The sequence below is a fragment of the Natrix helvetica genome, assembly GCF_964273705.1.
Source record: "Natrix helvetica genome assembly, chromosome: 5".
NCBI lineage: Eukaryota > Metazoa > Chordata > Lepidosauria > Squamata > Natricidae > Natrix > Natrix helvetica.
The window spans coordinates 17,696,521-17,709,316 of record NC_138551.1 but is presented as its reverse complement, the minus strand read 5'-3'; the positions used below and the strand labels follow the sequence as shown (position 1 = coordinate 17,709,316).

The following is a 12,796-nucleotide window of genomic DNA, read 5'->3' as shown; positions in this document are numbered from 1 at the left end:
CATACTTGATGGATCACCATAGATACTGAGTAGGCTGCATTCAACTTGGTGATCCATATGTTTCACATCCAAGTCGGTAAAGGCCAAAGACCTGCAGCCATTTTACATGTTCATGCGCATCACAATTGTGTCTCTGAAATCTCTCTGAAAGAGATCACCCTCTGTCCGGTCCTGAAATGACTGAAAAGAAACATGACTCGATGTCCAGCAGGATCTGCTCCAGGGAAAGATTTCTCAGTATGAATGGAAAAGATCAGCCTAAAGTGCACTGAGTGCATTGTACTCAAAACAAGGTATGCAGTAGTGATTGAAATTCCTGAGTGGGTATGAATAAACAAGACCACAATACCTTGTCAAGCATCTCATGAATATTTATTCCTGTCTGATGAGACTAATGAAATGCAGGAGCCGGTTGCTAAGAGGAGTTGTTCAGAGGGGACATCTCATTAATTTGAAGGCCAGCCTGCATTGTCAAATTCCTGTAGTAAAAATGTCCTCTCTTGCCATTTCTGGCACAGGATTTGAGTCTCTCCTTAGTAGGCCTAGCACGGCTGTTCGCTTTGAAGCCGCTTCATTTTCATTTTCTGCCGTCTTGCTGTTCTGAGTTTCTTGGTTTTTAAGAAACTATCTTCTAATTGGTATAGGAAGTCTTCTATAATTCCAACCTGTGGACAAACATAAAAAGAGAAGGGCTGTCAAAAAATGTGGCAGCCACCTGTTTGCGGTGGTTTTCTTTTTTTTGTTTTGTTAAAAGCATTGTTTTCTCTTCAAAATGAAATGGTTGCCTTAAAAAAAAAAAGAGTACCATTTCCGAGTAGCAAAATTCTATCCCAGAGGCATACAGGAGCTAGGTTTCCACCCATTTCCTAGATCCAAGGTCTAAAGATGTAATGGCTAATTTCATTTATAGAAGAAAACTGAGCACGAATGATAGAAAAAAAATCAAAGCAAAATTATGCGGCATCTCTTTTAATATGTTTTTTTTCATTGGAAGTTGTCACTGGAAATTAAATTGACATCCTGACCATTTCAGAATAGCGAAACAACTGCTTCAATTTAGGTTTTTAAAAAGGTATCATGTTCATTGAAGCCATCTGAAGATTTCAGCCTCAATCTGAAGTGTTTAATATATATTTTGATGATGATTTCTTTCCATCATTGTATAATTCACCAAGGGATAATCCAAAAGGGACAATATGAATTAGCTATGATTGAAAAGAATACAATACGATCATCAACAATAAAATAATCTCCTATAAATCAAGGCAACAATGCAATAAACACGCAACACAATTAAACACAACACATTGATCATGCTGTTTCAGTTTGGTAGACATTATATTCATAAAGAATCACAAAACTGTGTCTCACTTCTTTGGGGCATTTTATGATGGAGACTTCACTGGAGAAAGCAATTATGTTTGGAAGAGTTAGCAGTAAAAGGAAATCAGGCCACCAAAGTACACTGTGGCTGGACACCCATCAAAACTGATGCCAGCCAGAGCATAGAACAACTCAAAGAAATAGTGCAAAATTGAAAGACATGGAGAAACATGGCCCATAGATTCATCAAGAGTCAGTCTAGTTGACTGAATGGATATCAACCTCACCACTATCCTCCTCCTCCTGATTTGGAAGAAGCTACTAGAAAGGTTATGTTGCGCAACAAGATTTTTTCTCTGTTGCATTTTCTTTGGCTCACATATTAGAATAGAATAGAATAGAATAGAATAATAGAGTTGGAAGGGACCTTGGAGGTCTTCTAGAAAGGCAGGAAACCTTACACCACTTCAGACAAATGGTTATCCAACATCTTCTTAGAAATTTCCAGTGTTGGAGCATTCACAACTTCTGGAGGCAAGTTGTTCCACTGATTAATTGTTCTAACTGTCAGGAAATTTCTCCTTAGTTCTAAGTTGCTTCTTTCCTTGATTTGTTTTTAGATTAATTTTGTTTTCTGAACTGAATAACTTATAAGACCAATCTCTGTCTATCCTTCCATCCATGCAACTATATCCTTACCATACATTTCAATTAATATTGCCTTATCTAAAAATATAAATGACATGCAAACTGAGTCTAAGCCATAAGAAGGAATTATAATATTGCTTTGAGAAGGTGGTTACTCAAGGGCTATAGAGTGCCACACTTAACTAGGTTGGTTAATGACCTAGAAAATGCAGCCAGACAACATGCTAAATTTGATTAGTGTTAACCTTAATTAGGTTATTTTTGTAGTTTAACATTATGTAAGACTCCATCCGGTTAGATCAGTTCGGTTCAATTTATTGTATGAGTCCAGAAAAAAAGGTTCAATAACCAGTGGCTTGGCCCAAGATGTTTTGTTATCTAATGGAGAAAGACAAAATGTCCTTCCCAGCAATTCTATCTGCAGAAACTACTTATATAGCCATTCGGATAATTATTTTTTAACACTGCCTGCCCAGTGGATTTATCACTGTCAGCTTTGGAATTGTGGACTAGTTGCCTAATGCATGTCCCATTCCATTGTCTTAGCTCTTGATGCTGTTTCCCTGCTTCCAGGAGCTGCCAGCTATGGTGGCCTTCTTGTTCCTCCTATCCCTTGGCTATTCTTGTTTGGGAAGGGCCCTGTACCATTGAATATACTTGAAACTGGTTGTATGAGTTTCAAGATGCTGCCTTCTATGATATAACACAACGGTCGACCACTGGTGGTCTGTGACAAAATTTTGGTGGTTAATAATAATTAATAACTCATTATGATAATAATAATGAAATAATAATCTTAATTAGTAAAAACAATTTGGATATAAACTGTAAATTGAGACCTGGGGAAAAAGATTTATCAATTTCACCAATACATTTTTGCTTAGATTTTGTTATACAGATGTAATTTCTCTTGGGTACTTATAAACTTTACTAACAAACTTTTGTTTAGATTTTATTATAAAGATGTAATTTTTCTTGGGTCGGAGGAGAGGAAATGTGATATAAATGGTTAAAAAATTTCTTTTTTCTTTTGATAACTACAATAATAATAAGGAAATGTTAATGGATAATGTTTAATGATATTTACATGTGTTGGCATTGGTAAAAGCAATCAGATATAAGCCTTAAATAGTGAGTTGGGGGGGGAAAAAGGGAATATGCTATAAAAGGGTAATTATTGGAGGTTTACAGGAATAGCTAATGAATGCCAGTAGGTGGTTCTGTCTTTAAATACAAATGATTCCAGATAAAAGCACGTTTAAATAATTATAGCTAAATAAGAATGATGGTACATTGATGGCAAAATACATAAAGATTTTCGATTCAAAATGTAAATCAAAAATATGAAGGATGTATAAAGAATGATTGTGGTAGTAAAATTTATTTGTAACCAATCGACATACTTTCTACAAGATGTAATGAAGAATGATTCTTTTTTGTGTGTTTTTGTTTAATTAAAACAATTAAAAAAAATTTATTTTTGGGTGGTCCGCAGAAAAGTTATTTACATTTTTTATATTGCACTGAATCAGGAGTCCTCAAACTCTGGCCCCTGGGCTGGATACATGCAATGTATGCTTGTGTTGCTGCAGAGAGTCTCCCCCTTCGGGGTCTTTTTGTGCGGGTCGGAGGGGGGGCAGCAATTCCGACTTGGAATCTGCTTCAGCCTCCTGGTGCGGGACTTTGGGTGAAGGTTGGAGGGAAGTGCTGCTGGTGGCAAAGAACTGGAGGGCCTTGTTCCAGTAGGACTGCATCATGGCCTGGAACTGATTGACCGTCTCAGCCCACTGAGGTGCTTCTGCTGAGCCTCCTTCTTGGTCAGATCCAATTTGAGCTGAGCCAGCTATTTTGCCAACTAAGGAGTCCCAGTGGTCAGGCAAGGAGTGGCTGGGAGAGGAGGGGCGAGTACAGGCCTGCGAGGCGCCCCTTGAAATGAACGACATTGAGTTGGCCATGCCCACCCAGTCACATGACCACCTAGCCATGCCCACCGAGCCAGTCATTAGGCAGATCATATTAGTGGTCCATGGGATTTAAAATTATGAATTTAGTGGTCCCTGAGGTCCAAAAGATTGGGGACCCCTGATATAACAGGTACATTATAACAGTGGGCAGATATAACAGGGCACATATAACAGATAACATATATTAGGCATAACAGGGCACAGATAAACCCCCAAGTAGCCTCAATAGATCTCAGATAACTGCAAAGAGATACAATCCATCCATTCTCATGTACCCCCTCCCATTACTGTCAGAACCTATCCTTCCATCACCCCACCATCCAGTCACAACCGATGAAGCTTCTTGGATGAGAAGTGAAATGTCTTTTTCTTCCTCCTCAAGGAAAAAACAATAGTTCAGTTGCCTTTTGAAAAAGTACCTTTGAGACAACTATGACGTGGGAATCTCTATTGACAACAGATGCATTCATTTTACAAGCCACAGTGTGTGTGTGTTTGTGTATGTGTGTTGAATCTATTGTGGTTGCCAACAGTGACTCAATGGCATATTATCAATCAATCAATCATTTATGTTACAAGAACTTGTATGGACAGCAGGCTTTTCTTTATTAATTAGCCACTTTTAACTGGCTGCGGTTAAATCATAACTTTCCCCGAGCAGGGTTGACATCCACTCCCTTACAAAAAGTTGTGTTGACTCCCCTCTTGATGAATCCTTAACACAGGTGAGCGTCTGTGTGGGCATACTTTGGCATGCAGATGTTTGCGTTTGTTAGATAATGACTCCTTTTGCCTCCTCTTTGCAACAGCATTTGTTGTTTTCCTGATGTGGGGGCCTTCCATCGGCAGGCGCAAGGACCCCGGAGAATTGTTCAGAACCCTATCTTTAAATGGCATTGAAAAACAGCCACTTTAAAAGGAAGAGATGCTGAGAAAATTAATCTTTGGCGAGTTTTCTTGATAAGAAGAAAATGCTGGTTGGAAATGCTGTAGTTGTAGGCTGAAAGTCAGTTCGGGGAGAAAAATTTGTGTTCCCTCCTGCCATGGCAAGAACCATTTTTTTCTATTAAATCAGGATGAAGCTCTAAATAAGTACATTTTCCTGAGAAACATCTTTCCCCAAAGGGTTGAATAGAATAAGAGTAGAAGACGCAAAACAAGGATTCTTGCAAATGTCATCCATCTTGCCCGTGAACCATTATTTTAATAAGGGGGATATTGAAATGCCTATCTTTTCGTTCCTCCGCCTATGTCATGAACAGCCTTGAGACAGAAAGCTGCATCCAGGTGTTCTTCATAAATAACACATGCATTTATATAGATCTATACACTTATCATCCATGTTTATTCATGAATGGCATCATCATTCTCACAAATGCAAATGGCCACTAAAGTAAGCTCAAGGTAGCTGAGAATTTGCAATTAATTATGTACCAGACATCAGCACTTTGATGCAGAAACGGTACTTCTTTTTCCTACTGGACTGTAAACGCTCAGTTCCTTCCTTCAAAGTAAATACATGCAATTCAATTAATCCATAAGTCTGCAAACAGACCGGTAGAACAGTATTTTGTGTATGAACCTGCCTGTCTGTGACACCCCAGACTCAGAGAATATGTGAATCCGTTTGAAGTTTGTTTACCGCTGAAATCATAGGGGGGAAAAATAGGGTTTGCAAAAATATTTTCAACAATGTTGCATCTCATAATGCTACGAAATGTTTCTTCTGTCAAAGTAGCACTGTCTCTTCCATGGTTTTTAATATGTATTTGGTATTAAGAGCCAGTTTCCGCCATGTAAAACCACCTATTTTTTTTTAGACTGGAATAGAATAACAGAGTTGGAAGGGATCTTGGAGGTCTTCTAGTCCAAGACAGGAAACCCTACACCACTTCAGACAAATGGTTAGCCAACATCTTAAAGACTTCCAGTGTTGGAGCATTCACAACTTCTGGAGACTTATTTGCTTAAATTCTATTCTATTCTATTCTATTCTATTCTATTCTATTCTATTCTATTCTATTCTATTCTATTCTATTTTATTATTGCTTGTTTATTTATTTATTTAAAATTTATTTGCTTAAAATTTCCATGACGCTCCGCTCCTGAGATCCCTCCTTCCTTATAAGAGATTAGGTAGAATCCCTTTTAAACTGCCCAGAACATTAATTTGTTACTTGCTTATCATTCTAAGTGCAAATTAAAACATTTTTTAAAATTTGTATTATCCTTTGATGAGCTGAGTTGTTTTCTGCCAACTATGTGTGTCACACACACACACAATAACCCTCACACTGTAGAAAACAGTGTGGAGATGCTTTGCTTTCAGGAAAATTTGTCAAAACCACCCATCCATTTGAAGCTGCTTTCTAGAGCAACATATGCCTATTTCTAAAAATGAATAAGAGTTTATGCACTGAGGGGCCTATAATTCCGGAAGATTCTTCAGACTTTTCCAGGCAACTACCGGAAGTCCTAGAAGAGTAAGCTATGCACCAAAATCTCTCTTGGCTGCAGGAACCAGTGGTCAAGGCCTTAGGTAAATATAAAGGTTTCCCCTGTCCAGTTTCCCCTGTCTGACTCTAGGGGGCAGTCCCCATCTCTATTTTTTAGTTGAGGGAGCCAGTGATGTCCAAAGATATCTCTGTGGTCATGTGACCAGCGTGATTATACGCCAAGGTGAATGGAATGCTGTTACCTTCCCACCAAAGTGGTACCTATTTATCTACTCACATTTGCGTGCTTGCGAATTGCTAGGTTGACAGGAGCTGGGGCAGCTAACGGGAGCTCACTCCATTGCATGGCACTCGGATTTTGGACCTGGGCTGTCAACATACCAGCTGAAAAGCTCAGGGTCTTCAACTGCTGAGCTATCACGCCCTTTGGTCAAATAATGTAAAACACTACGGAAAGGTGAATGGCATTGTCTCCTCACCCAGAACATCATACTGCATCCGTGATGTGAATTTATCCGGGTGAAATGCAGCTATCTCACCCTGTGTTTGTATGTATACATAAAGGCAGGGACTTTTTGGATCTACTGTTTTGATAAAATGATTGAGTATAATGTCCTTAGCATGTAAGAAAAATGAACTTGGCTGCCTAGATGCTCCTGCCAACAGTTGACTTATTTCTTTGAAAACCACATGTCTGTTCTACCGGTACTACATGTTTTCAGATAAGCCCTGGAACCTGTAGTTCTTCCCAGTGGCTACATCTTTTCTGTGCTTGTACGGCTGGCTGCCAGCCACAAGATAGGAAGCTGGATACCTGCCACAATCAGAGACATGCAAAGTTAGATAGGATGTTCAGAAGCAAAGAGTCCTACAGCTGTAAAGTAATCAATGCTTGTCATGGGTCGAGACCAGGAACCTGATAAACAAACGACAAATCCAAGAGACACAGCGAGGAGGAGTCATGATCCAACAAGATAAACATGGAACAGCTGAGGCTTGAAAAGTTGTTGTGAGTGAGGCCAATAAATAAGTCACACTGAGCACAGCAGAGGTACACTACTCATTAGAGTCTGCTCTCCTGCCAGCTGCCTTCTTGGCCAACCTGTCTGACCCACAGAGCTCAATTCTCTGTGGCTGTATTCTTTTAAGCATGTCTCTGCTTGGGCCAAGGGTGGTGAACTTCACAGCCTGAGAGGTGTGCAGTGGGTGCAAGCAAGAACCTTTGGGGCTTACCTGATCTGCCTCAAGCAGAGTAGAGTTTCAAAACTGCTGGAACTAGCCTTTCAGGGATTATTATTCCAAGATCCTGGAAGGGGACCTTGGAGGGCTTCTAATCCAACCCCCTGCTCAAGCAGGAGACCCTGTGCCATTTCAGATGTGGTTGCCCAATCTCTTCTTAAAAACCTCCAATGATGGGGCACCCACAACGTCTGAAGGCAAGCCATTCCACTGATTAATTGTTCAAACCAGTGGTGGGTTTCAAATTTTTTTAGAACCTCTTCTGGAGGTGCAGCCTGCTTTGTGGGAGTGGCTTGCTGGCCATGTGACTGGGTGGGAGTGGCCAACTTGTAAAATGTGGTAAAACTCACTTAACAACGCTCTTGCTTAGCAACCAAAATGATGGCTCAGACTCTGGCATTTGAAGCACGCAAGTCTTAAAGCTGTCAAGTTACAAGACCCTTGCACCCCTAACCCTTTAGAAAAAAAACCCCAGGAGTGTTCAAACTTGACAGCTTAAGACTTGTGGACTTCAACTCCCAGAATTCCTCCTCCAGTCACATTGGCTTAGGAACTCTGGCATTGAAGTGTGCAAGTCTTAAAGCTGTCAAGTTACAAGACCCTTGCACCCCTAACCCTTTAGAAAAAACCCCCCCAGGGGTGTTCAAACTTGACAGCTTTAAGACTTGTGGACTTCAACTCCCAGAATTCCTCCTCCAGTCACATTGGCTTAGGAACTCTGGCATTGAAGTGTGCAAGTCTTAAAGCTGTCAAGTTACAAGACCCTTGCACCCCTAACCCTTTAGAAAAAAACCCCCAGGGGTATTCAAACCTGACAACTTTAAGACTTGGGGACTTCAACTCCCAGAATTCCTCCTCTCGCTCTTCATCTTGATGATGTGCGGACGGGCAGGGGGAGGGAGCTGGAACCGGTTCTAAATGGCACTGTAGATTTGTGGAACCTCTTCTATAGAAGAGGTTAGAACTGGCAGGAACCCACCCCTGGTTCAAACTGTCAAATCAAATCAAATCAAATCAAATTTTATTTGATTAGCCGCAACCCTCTCCCGAAGGACTCGGGGCGGCGTACAGTCAAAAAGATAAAATACACATAGGACACACATACATACGAAAAAACAAGGACAATTACATTTGTGCATGGAGGAGAGTAGACCTGCAAGTGAAAGACAATAAACACAGCTAAAAACACAGTTAAAACACAGTTTAAAATCCCCTAAATAAAATTGCTGAATTAAAAACCCCTCAGGAGCGTAACGAAGTTATGGTTGGGCCAGGCCAGATATTTGAAAAAGGTGGGTCTTGAGCTTAACACGGAAGGAGCGGAGGTCTGTAGTGGTCCTAATATCCGGGGGGAGGTCATTCCACAGGGCTGGGCCCGCCACAGAGAAGGCTCTGCTCCTAGGCGCCGCCCCATGACATTGTCTAGTGGACGGCACCTGGAGAAGTCCCTCTCTGTGCGAGCGAATAGGTCGTAGGGATGTATGGGGCAGAATACGGTCCCGGAGGTAACTAGGTCCTGAGCCATGGAGCGCTTTAAAGATCGTAATCAAAACCTTGAAACGCACTCGATAGACCACAGGAAGCCAGTGCAGCTCGCGCAGGTGTGGTGTCACGTGGGAGTACCTGGTGCTCCCCATAATCACCCGCGCGGCCGCATTCTGGACCAACTGTAGTCTCCGAGTGCATTTCAAGGGAAGCCCCATGTAGAGAGCGTTACAGTAGTCCAGGCGAGACGTCACCAGCGCATGGGTGACTGTGCGTAGAGCGTCCCGGTCCAATAGGGGGCGCAATTGGCGCACCAGGCGAACCTGATGGAACGCCCCCCTGGCCACAGCTGTCACATGTTCATCCATGGACAGCTTGGCATCCAGGAGGACGCCCAAATTGCGCGCCCGCTCCACGGGGGCAAGTTGAATGCCCCCAATGGCCAGAGATGGAATTATCTGGTTGAACCGGGGAGCCGGGACCCACAGCCACTCCGTCTTGGAAGGGTTGAGCCTGAGTCGGTTGTCATCCATCCAGACCCGTACGGCTTCCACACACCGGGACATCACTTCGACGGCCTCGTTGGGGTGGTTCGGGGTGGAAATGTACAGCTGAGTATCATCAGCGTACAGGTGGTATCCCACCCCAAAACCACGGATGATCTCACCCAGCGGCTTCATGTATGTGTTGAACAGGAGTGGCGAGAGGACCAACCCCTGTGGCACCCCACAGATGAGGGGGCTTAGGGTCGACCTCTGCTCTCCTGCCAACACACGTTGCGTCCTGCCGGAGTCAGGAAATTTCTTCTTATATCTAGGCTGGTTTTCTCCTTGATTAGTTTCCATCCACTGCTTCTTGTTCTGCCTTCAGGTGCTTTGGAGAATAGGCTGAACTCCCTCTTTGTGGAAGCCCCTCAAATATTGGAAGACTGCTATCATGTCATCCCAGCACTTTTTTTCATCCATTAAACTAGACATACCGAACCATTCTTCATATGTTTTAGCCTCCAGTCCCCTAATCATCTTTGTTGCTCTTCTCTGCATCTTTCTAGAGTCTCAACATCTTTTTATATCCTAGCGACCAAAACTGAATGACACATTCCAAGAATGGTCTTATACCAAGCCATAAACTTTAGTTCTTCAATTAAGGACAGCCCAACTAACTAGTATTCTTGTCTTTTGTATTCTTGACTCATAACATGATTTGCTCAGCCTGACCAGAGGGAAGCAATAGAGATTTACTAACAACCTTATAAACTTTTCATGTATTGGCACCACAATGGCATCCTTGAGAGATTATGATATTAGAGACCAAGGATGTTTGAGGTGATGGTGCCCCAAAGTTTACATAAAAATAGTGGGTCTTTGATTTTATGGTTGTGACTCCTATCTTGACTATCTTAACCCTTCCTGAAAATGTATCTGCTAGGGACCCACATTAAATTCAAGCCATTAATTTTTCTGGTATTGTCTCATGTGTTGAAATGAAGGCTGAGAGGAAGTTATATAATTAAACTAAATATAACCAATCTATTTGCGCATGACTAGGGAGGGGAAATGACCATGCACCCAAACACACATAAGACAAGACAGTTTGGACTCCATTTCTCCAAATCCCCTCTCAGCATTTTGGTTCCAGAGTTCTGGGCTTGTAGCCCTTGTGCATTCAGAGGTCACCAGGTTGAGAAAGTTCTGCATTAGATGGGGAAAAAAATGAAATAACAAAATAGACAGAGATGCGCACAGTGTAACTGTAACTAAGCAGTTCTTGTTCTTGTTCACGGCTTTTTGCTTCTGCCGCTGCGTTTGAGATTTTTTTTTTTAAAAAAAGATAAAGCTGGGGAAGAGAATGTCAACCCCTTATGTCGTTTTGCCTTTTTAAAAGTTGCCAGTTTGACTGCCTTTGGAAAAAAAAATCATCATCATCAGAACTACAATATGACAGGAAATGCCAGGTTCTTTGTGGGACCGTGGCTGTGTTTTGTGGAAAAGCACTTAAAGTGTGAGACCTGGATGTCAGCTCAAAGAGATGCGTTTGGCAGGGAGCAAGGGAAGAGATATCAAAAAACAGGTCTTCACTGCACCTGCCAAAGCTGCTGTCACAAAGGCCAAGCTCTTTCCAGTGAAAGTGTTCTGGCTTCAAAAGGAAGCAAATCCTGGCCTTTGGCCGGTAAGGTCTTGCTGTGTGTGTCCAATCCCCTTCTGAATATCTCTGGATGAGAACAGACAAGGCCTTTCCAGTGATGGCCTCCAGTGTTTTGGCTACACCATTCTCTTCTTTTTACTTTGCAGTGCTGCTATACTTTGGCGTTATTTTCATGCTACTTTGTATTGTTAAGTGCCCCTGTCAGACTCATGGGCTCCCAAATTCATTTTTCCAGACTCCAGATTCTTTTCCAGGCGACTGCAAAATTTCAGATGCTGGCAATAGAGATTATTGCTTGACAATAGAGTAGAACAACAGAGTTGGAAGGGACCTTGGAGGTCTTCTAGTCCAACCCCCTGCTTAGGCAGGAAATCCTACACCACTTCAGACAAATGGTTATCTAACATCCCCTTAAAAACTTCCAGTCTTGGAGCATTCACAACTTCTAAAGGCAAGTTGTTCCACTGATTAATTGTTCTGTCAGGAAATGTCTCCTTAGTTCTTATCTCCTTGATTAGTTTCCACCCATTGCTTCTTGTTCTACCCTCAGGTGCTTTGGAGAATAGTTTGACTCCCTCTTCTTTGTGGCAGCCCCTGAGATATTGGAACACTGCTATCATGTCTCCCCTAGTCCTTCTTTTTTATAGAGATTATTTCATTTTTATAGAGATTATATCATTTTTTAAAATAGAGATTATATTATTTTTATAGAGATTATATCATTTTGAGGGAAAGAGAAAGAGGCGGCAGCCATGTGCGTTATATATTTTTCCCAGTTTGCATCAACCCAAGAGAACCTCAACTCTTCCACAAACATGAAATTAGCCCCTCTAAGTCTTGGAAATCAAAAGCCCACCATTGTTCTAGGAATAGGAAACCGTTTGAACAAATCATATATCTAAACAACTGATACTGTTTTCTCTCATTCATTGGAGAAATCATTTTCCATCTCCTGACTGTCCAGCAATGCATGAATATAATCTCCAAGGTTCTTATAGATATCCTAAAATCTACCTTGTACCTACAAATGAAGTAAAGCTAAACGTCTTCTGAATTCAAATGACAAATAGATGACTTTGATGACAAGTTGAAGGTTTTGCAAGGCGATGTGACATTTCATTTGAGGTTTTTTTTTTTGTTTCTTTCTTTCTCAATTGTACCACGTCACTTTCTTCCTGGATGCCAGAAGTCAAGTTGTTCATTCCTACAGCACATCTTCCTTTAAACTGGTTGCATGCAAATCCAGCTGTTGAGTGACCTAGTTATCTGCGGGATCGCATCCTGCCCCATACATCCCTGCGACCAATCCGCTCGCACAGAGAGGGACTTCTCCAGGTGCCGTCCACTAAACAGTGTCGGGGGGCGACGCCTAGGAGCAGAGCCTTCTCTGTGATGGGCCCAGCCCTGTGGAATGTCCTCCCCCTTGACATCAGGATTACCTCCGATCTCCGCTCCTTCCGTGTAAAGCTCAAGACCCACCTTTTTCAATTAGCTGGCCTGGCTCAACCATAGTTTTATCCCATTCCTCCTGACAGT

The 12,796-nt window shown here is 41.9% G+C and overlaps 1 protein-coding gene across 1 annotated transcript in view; it reads right to left on the bottom strand.

Moving 5' to 3' along the window:
• Window positions 1–406: 406 nt before the first annotated feature.
• Window positions 407–12,796, bottom strand: part of SPATA16 (spermatogenesis associated 16) — a gene marked incomplete at its 5' end in the record, with an annotated part of 212,082 nt that continues 199,692 nt past the window's right edge. Inside the window, one exon of the mRNA XM_081953463.1 lies at window positions 407–665. Within this exon, the coding sequence (XP_081809589.1) occupies window positions 543–665 (123 nt within the window). The 3' untranslated portion in view covers window positions 407–542. The remainder of the gene's footprint in view (window positions 666–12,796) is intronic.